Source organism: Desmodus rotundus, unplaced genomic scaffold, assembly GCF_022682495.2.
Source record: "Desmodus rotundus isolate HL8 unplaced genomic scaffold, HLdesRot8A.1 manual_scaffold_489, whole genome shotgun sequence".
Lineage (NCBI taxonomy): Eukaryota > Metazoa > Chordata > Mammalia > Chiroptera > Phyllostomidae > Desmodus > Desmodus rotundus.
The window spans coordinates 1-7,094 of record NW_026527576.1 but is presented as its reverse complement, the minus strand read 5'-3'; the positions used below and the strand labels follow the sequence as shown (position 1 = coordinate 7,094).

The 7,094-nt window shown below is 55.0% G+C and overlaps 1 protein-coding gene and 1 long non-coding RNA gene across 4 annotated transcripts; one reads left to right on the top strand and one right to left on the bottom strand.

Annotated features, from left to right (window-relative positions):
- Positions 1–754: 754 nt before the first annotated feature.
- PRR14 (proline rich 14) lies at positions 755–5,770 on the top strand. Of its 3 annotated transcripts, none has more exons than XM_024560566.4 (12): positions 755–888; positions 1,689–1,760; positions 1,885–2,053; positions 2,667–2,788; positions 2,863–3,052; positions 3,331–3,374; positions 3,576–3,685; positions 3,987–4,584; positions 4,718–4,787; positions 4,869–4,960; positions 5,223–5,294; positions 5,386–5,770. In XM_024560566.4, the coding sequence occupies exons 2-12, from the start codon at positions 1,738–1,740 to the stop codon at positions 5,642–5,644; spliced, it is 1,749 nt and encodes a 582-aa protein (XP_024416334.1). In that variant the 5' UTR covers positions 755–888; positions 1,689–1,737; the 3' UTR covers positions 5,645–5,770. The 3 variants fall into 3 exon arrangements, with proteins under 3 accessions (XP_024416334.1, XP_045051358.1, XP_024416333.1); XM_045195423.3 differs by having other exon boundaries at positions 5,364–5,493; XM_024560565.3 differs by lacking the exon at positions 755–888 and adding an exon at positions 1,073–1,210.
- Positions 810–7,088, bottom strand: LOC123479730 (uncharacterized). Its single transcript, XR_006655451.3, has 4 exons — positions 6,782–7,088; positions 5,443–5,620; positions 1,164–1,246; positions 810–921 (listed from the first exon to the last, which is right to left on the bottom strand). It is a non-coding gene; the product is annotated as an uncharacterized lncRNA (long non-coding RNA).
- Between the last annotated feature and the right edge of the window lie 6 nt (positions 7,089–7,094).

Here is a 7,094-nt window from a genome sequence, read left to right as displayed (position 1 = left end):
TTTCTGATCCCTTACTACTAGGACTATTTACCGTCCCATCACCCATGCCCCACCAGAAAGAGGGCTCATGGGGGACTGGAACTGAAAGGAAAGAGGCTGCACCCTACCGAGCACGCCAAATTGGTTATTGGTCTCCTGCAATGACGTTCCTCTACTGAGACGTCTGCAAGGTACCCAGAAACCCCTACTTCTCCTGGAAGAGGTGCACAACACTCGGGTAAATTGAAGCTCTACGCCCCCAGTCTCTTCCCCTCTTTGGCTCAGCCCAGGACACTGCTCGAGCAACGGAGCCGGAAGGGGTACCTACCCTAGTTTCTGGCCCTCGCCACCCACTACCAAAGTCTTGCCTGCGAGGTGGGAACCCAGCTGAGGTACCCAGGGTGGTACCGAAACCCGCCTCGATGGGGCCTCTCTAGGAAATTGGGAATTTCACGTATCGTTAGCACTCAGTTCACATTGATTGGCTTAAAAAAAAACAAACCCCCCCCCCCCCCAAAGAACCGGAAGATGCCCTTAAAAAACGTGGCGGCACTCTAGCTTCACTACTGTTGTCTCACTATATCAATAAACTTGACGTAGTCTTCCGCCACTGACTAGCCATCCGAAGGTGACGCCAGCCGCTTCACTTTGGTTCCTTGAGGGCAGCGACATCTGCCCTCAACCACAATGGCAGTGCTGCCCAATTTGGCTGCATGCCCCTAAGGATGATGGCTGCCAGGTGGCTTCACTTATTTTCTCACCACCCAGGAAGACGCGGACCGGCGATTGGGCACTTCCTGGAGGCTCCGCGAAGAAGGCCTTCCACGGTTGGGCAGTGCAGGGTAAGGCTGATTTTAAAGGAGCCGCGGGTGGGAGCCGTCGAAGACCCGAAATCGGCGGGAGGCGGCGGTAAGCAGTGCGCGGGGGGAGGGCACCGAGCGGCTGGAGAAAGGGCGGGAGGATGGAGGGAAGGAAGGAATCATTTGAGCCATCTGGACCTGGACTGGGGAGAGCGCTGGGCGGGGATAAGGAGAGGGTGGAGGGAGGGGGTCTGTGGGCGGGGCCTCCCGGGACTGGAGTGGAGGGGTATCTGCTGGACAGTGGATCCCCCGGGATCCTGACTGAGTTTGTGATGCTCAAGCTCGGGCCGCCCTTGAGTGAAGCTTTGCAGAGTCGAAGCTTACAGGGAGAGAAGGATCCTCCCGCGGCGTCTGATTGGAGGAAACGCACTGTAGGATTCTTTCCGCTTGGATCCAGTTTAGGGGATCTGGTGGGAGGGAGAAGCGTCGGTGTGTGAGTGTATTGCTTCGGAGTCCTCGGTCCCTCGCTGGGAGTGGATGGGGATCGCAGCGGGATCGGGCGGAAACAGCCTCCCAGGACGGGGATCCCAGCTGATCCCGGGGGGCTTCTCAGGGCGGAATCTACAGGGACAAAGGCCCCAGGAGGCTCGGGCCGTGGGAGAACTGGGGCCGCTGCAATCCAGGTTCTCGCGGCAAGTGCCAAGTCTGGCGCAAGTGATCCTTTGATCGCGGCGGCCGCGGCGGCAGTGAGAAAAGGCCCGCTCGGGACGGCCGACCGGGGGCGCCCTTTTCACCCCAGTTCTCAGGCCCTTGGGCTACCGGGAGCCGCGGGCTACCATGAAGGGCGGAGCCCCAGGGAAAGGGCTGGCCCTCACTCCCCACTCCCCCACTCCCCACCTCCCACCCCAGGCTGCAGCCTGGGATCCCCCAGGGACTCCCCGGAGCCGCCGCTTCCCCAATGGACTTGCCCGGGGAATCCAGGTGAGAGCGCACCCTGCCAGCCTGTGTTGAGCTCGGGAAGCGGGGAGCCTGGCGACTGTACAGGGGAAATCACAAAGCCAATGACAGGCTCAGGCGACCGTCCTCTGCTTCTTTCATCCTGCAGCCCGCCTGGCCAGCCACGTCTGTGCCGCCAGCCGCTGAGTCGAGCATTATGGGGAGCCAGAAGCCCGAAACGGGCGAGGCTGCAGCCCCCGGTAGCCCCTTCACCATTGGAAAAGGCCTCTCGGCGGGTCCTGGCCGTGGTACTGGAAGATGTCATGGCTGCCCGTATGGTGAGCCCCCTGAACTAAAGAGGCTCTCTTCTCTCGCAGGTCCCTTCTCAGTACCAATCAGGCCAGATCACTAGTGAGGATAATTGAGGTCCAAACACCTCATTCTCTCACACATCGCTGGGGCAGCCTCTCTAATACTAGAGTTCTGCTTGGCTCTCTAACTTCAACCTCAGATTGGGCAGGGTCTCTAGTGCCCATTCACCACAGGCAACAATGCTGGACTGGAACCACATCCCTACAATTCTTTAAGTACAAGAAACCCTTCTGCTTTCTTCCCAGCCCAACTTTTAGGCAATCCTTAAGACGCAAACTGACATCACTGGTTCCATTGCACAGAGAAAAACTGAGGCCCCAAACAGGGCAGTAACTAACCCAAAGTCACCCTCTTTTATTCATTTCTTCAAAGAGCCTGGGTGAGATTACCCCAGGTCCCACACCAGCAGCTTAGAACACTATGTGGCCCCCAATTCAGGATGACTCACCTCTTTGGAGGTCTTGAGGGAATTCAAGCCACAACCTCTGTCATTTTTGTGGCATAGGGCACACTTAAGCACAGGGAAGCCCTGTTCACTCTAACCTCATCCCATCACCTTGTTGTTAATACTTCTCCTAGGTCCCCCGGGTGCCCCAAGAAGAGACATCTACTCCACTGCACCGCAGCAACCGTTGGGATTCTGTCCACAACCAGCTGCCTGCCTCGCCACCCCGACAGGCTGTGTGGTCGTCACAGGCCAGGTGAGCAAGGCAGAATGTGGGGTAAGCTGGGGACACAGCTGTGAGCCCCTCTGATTTTTGTGTTCCCTCTCTAGGCCTCCCTATCCACTACACTTATGCCGAGAGCCCTTGAGCCGCATCCACCAATCTTTTTCCACCGTGAAGCATCAGTCAAGGACAACCCCTGGCCCAGAGGAAGGCCCTTCACAAGAGGTGGACCGGTCCCCCCAGCCCACTCTGGTGGTGATGCTAGAAGATGTTGCCGGACCCAGACCCCCAGCTGAGGTATGGGGACTTCTAGTAAGGGTATCAGCGGTGTAGCTGGGGGAAGGCACTCTAGTGTGGGTAGATGACAAGTGTAGGTGAGTTGAGTCTGGGGTAGATTTTGCTCAAAGAGGACAGCATTTTAGGAGGAAGACACTGCTTGAACAGAGACCTATCTGAAAAAGTTTTTGGTGTGAACCCAGGCAGGTATCTGGAGATAGAGAGTCTGGATGTGGGAAGCTAAGGAGGCCATAGGGGGCTTCCCTACCTATCCACAAACATCCCCTATTTATATCCAGGGCTTCACGGACGAGACTCCCAACTTCATCATCCCAGCAAGAAGGTGAGAAGGCTGGGGAAGGAATTATCAAGATGTCCAGACAACAACCATTGTCCAGGCAGCCAGAGCTAGGGGCATTAGAATTTTCTTGTTCAGTAGTTCCATGTAGCACCCTCAGTAGGCTAAGGGACAGGGGAGGTGCTGGCTCAGGTGGGATCTGGATCTGGAAGCTTCCGCAGCCTTTATCTTGCCCCTTCACCCCAGAGCTGAATCCATGATGATGGTTCACCAGACAATGCCTCTGCCCAAGGACCTGGAAGCCCCATTCCAGGCATCTGCCCCGTCTACAGACCCTCTGGAGAACTCATCACCAGGTAAGGACTGAGATAGAGGGATGAGATTCAGAGCTCTGGAAAATCCTAGCTGAGCTTGTAAGTGTGAGATGCAGAGGTGAGGATGGGGATTAACCCCCTCCCAGGGCAGAGCTTGGTGTGTGAAGACGGAATTTCAACTTCAGAGGCCTGATGTCCAACTCCTAAATTTGGGGCTTAGTTTTATTTAGGAATGGGCTTCCTCTGGGCAATTTAGTGTTTGGGGAGGGGCTGAAGCTACTGAAGTGGGGCTTAGCCACCTGCAGCTAAGGAATGCCCACCTGTGACCCTCTCCTTTCCTCAGCCCCAGATCCTGTTCTGGAAGCCCCATCGACCCCACCGCCATCCAGCCTTTTACGCCCCCGCCTCAGTCCCTGGGGCTTGGCACCCCTCTTCCGTTCCGTTCGTTCCAAGCTGGAGAGCTTTGCTGACATCTTCCTCACACCCAACAAAGCCCCACAGCCCCCACCCCCATCACCTCCCATGAAGTTGGAGTTGAAGATTGCCATCTCAGAGGCTGAGCAGTCCAGGGCTGCTGAGGGTACTGCATCTGTCAGTCCCCGCCCTCCTATCCGCCAGTGGCGAGCTCAAGACCACCATCCCCCAGTACCTCTCCCTAAGCCACCTCTGGGCCGAAGTCACTCCTGCCCTGACCTGGGGCCTCCTGGCTCAGATACCTGCAGCTGGCCCCCTTCTTCACACCACCCAAGCCGGCCACGGCCTCGGCGGCATACTGTGGGTAGTGGAGAGATGGCTCGAGCCCCGCCACCGCCACCCCCTCGACCCTGTCTCCGGAAAGAGGTCTTCCCTCTTGGAGGAGTGGGAGGCTCTCCTCCCCTCATCACATCTTGTTCGTCCACCGCATCCACTTCCTCCTCCTTCTCTGAGCCTGCAAAACCCAGGTAGTGCTCTCAATAAACCCTTAAATCCCTGGCCACAGTCCAGGCCTAGCCTCCTTCCCTAGTATCCAGTGGGCAGGAGTTGGGGATACCACTGTGAATGTTGTCTGACCCTGAGCCTTCACGTTCTCTGTAGGTTGGGCTCAACTAAGGGGAAGGAGCCACAGGCCTCACAGGACCAAGTGCTGTCAGACCCTGAGACCAAGGTAGGCATACAGATGAAGGGGAGGAGATTAGTGGGAGCCTATTCCCATGCTGCATTCTTAACCTCTGCCCCATTTTTGCAGACCATGGGAAAGGTTTCTCGATTTAGAATACGCAGGACAGTGGCCCGTCCTCAACTAAACCTTACACCAATGGGGCTGCCTCGACCAATCAGGTGAATGCTTATTGTGAATGGAGCTGCCCTGGCCAAACAGATGTAGGTTCATTCTCTGAAGTATGACTTTGTCTCCTCTCAGGGAGCCCAGTCCAATTTTGTCTGAACGTAGTTTGTGCTTAGAACCATCTGTCTGCCTCAGGCAGTACTCCTGGCACCTGGCATGTCCCAGAAACTGAAATGCAGACTAGGCCCTTGCTTATCACTTCTCCAGACCTCACTGGCTCCAGGTTTTTTAGTGGTCTCTGCTCTTTACTCCCAGGTTGAACAAGAAGGAGTTCAGCTTGGAAGAAATTTATACCAATAAGAATTATCAGTCACCTACAACCAGGAGGTGAGAAGCTTTAAAGGTTTGGGGTTGATAAGAGGGAAGGCTAGAACCAGGGGGCATGCTGGTAACCAGCCCCCCTCCCTGCCTCATCCAGGACCTTTGAGACCATCTTCGAGGAACCCCGGGAGCGCAACGGGACTCTGATTTTTACCAGCTCAAGGAAGCTGCGGCGGGCTGTGGAATTTCGGGACAGTAGCCTTCCTCGATCCCGGAGGCCATCTCGTGGGGTCCGGGCTTCAGCTGGCAGGACCCTTACTCCTAACGTGGCCCCCAGCCCAGATGTGGGACCCCTGCTGCAGCAGCGGCTGGAGGAGCTGGATGCCTTGCTCCTGGAAGAGGAGGAAGTGGATTAGGGAGCCACCCCATCAGACCTAGGAGCTCCATCTGTTTATCTGTACATCCATCCCAGAGGGAGGAGAAGCCTTCAAGGCCATTTCATTTTTTCCTCTATATTTCTAGTAAAGTTTTCAATATACTTCCGATTCTTTTGTGTTCCTAGCTGAGTTGGAGATTGATTGGCAGTATTGGCTGATGTTTCTACTTTGGCACTCAAAGACTAGGAAATGGGGGAGGTGTTAGGGAAGGCAATGAGGGTTAGATAACAGGAAGGGAATCAGGAAATGGTCACTGGAGATAACTTTGAGAATTTTTCCTGCGTGGAGAGTTAACTTCTGAATCTGCTCCAGAAGATAATTGTGATCCTGGACCCTGGTCAGGGTTCTCCCAATTCACTTACAACAAAGAGGAAACAAAGTCCCAGAGTGGACCAAGGCCATGATCAACATGGCCCTGAATTCCTCCCATCATGCACTGCAGCACCTGCTGCTGGATTTAAGAGCTAAGACTAACCAACTATAATTGGGCACCTAGGAAAAACTGTCATGGTAGTTGATTTACACATAACCAAGTGAGAGGGGATTATACCCATATAAACATTGGAAAGCACACCGGACGTATCATTGTGATGTCTATATTAAAAGGATAACCCAGGCAAACAGAGATCAGAGTGGCACTCTACAGCTTTCATAACTTAGAGGCAAAATAGAGCAGTGGCTAACAGCACAGACTAGAGGTAGGTCAAGCCCAAATCCTGATTAGCAAACTAAATGTTTGTGCATCGATCCCCCCACCCCTCTGTAAAATGGGGCTAATAGCAATACTTTCCTAAAATAATGCTTACTGCTCTATGAGTTAATATGTGAGAAAGTGCCGGCACACAAGAGCAAGGTGTTTTTTTGTTAGCACGGAGATACCACAGACCAACACTTTCCCACTGAACCAAAAGAAAACGCGACGCAGTTTCCTCCCCGCGCGTCTGGCGGTCGCCAGGGACACCGCGTGTCCCGGTCACCCCACTCCATGGAGCTGATCCTCCCTAGCTGCCCGCCAGACGACGGTATTGACAAGCGCGTGACAAGAATCCAGGCGGCCTTTGGCTTAAGGCTAGCGGCGGAAAGGCAGAGACGACGTGACTGGCGGTGGACAGGTACCTTCCACAGCAGCGCGCCGCCCAGTGCCCTACTACTCCCCACGGCTCGCGCAGCACGTCCCGGCTCGTCGGTTTGGTGCCGTCAGAAGGTGGACCAATGACCGAAGAACAGGAAAAGGAGGAGTCACCTGCAGAACCGCCCAAACACCTACTTCTAACCAGTCAAGTCACGAGGCTTGATGAAAGACGGAGCTAATCTGACGTATACCCAATCCAGAATTTGAGGGCGGTTACAAATTACCCACTCCCCGAGTTTGACTCCGCCCTCCACCCTGACGTAAACTTTTCCACCAATCAACGACTAAACCTGTGGA

What these genes read in the sequence shown, in the direction of transcription:
- PRR14 (XM_024560566.4), top strand. Translation starts at nt 1,738, where the DNA reads ATGGACTTGCCCGGGGAATCCAG. An exon ending in TTCATCATCCCAGCAAGAAG is followed by an intron (nt 3,375 to 3,575) that starts GTGAGAAGGCTG and finishes CCTTCACCCCAG; the next exon opens with AGCTGAATCCATGATGATGG. An exon ending in TGTCAGACCCTGAGACCAAG is followed by an intron (nt 4,788 to 4,868) that starts GTAGGCATACAG and finishes CCATTTTTGCAG; the next exon opens with ACCATGGGAAAGGTTTCTCG.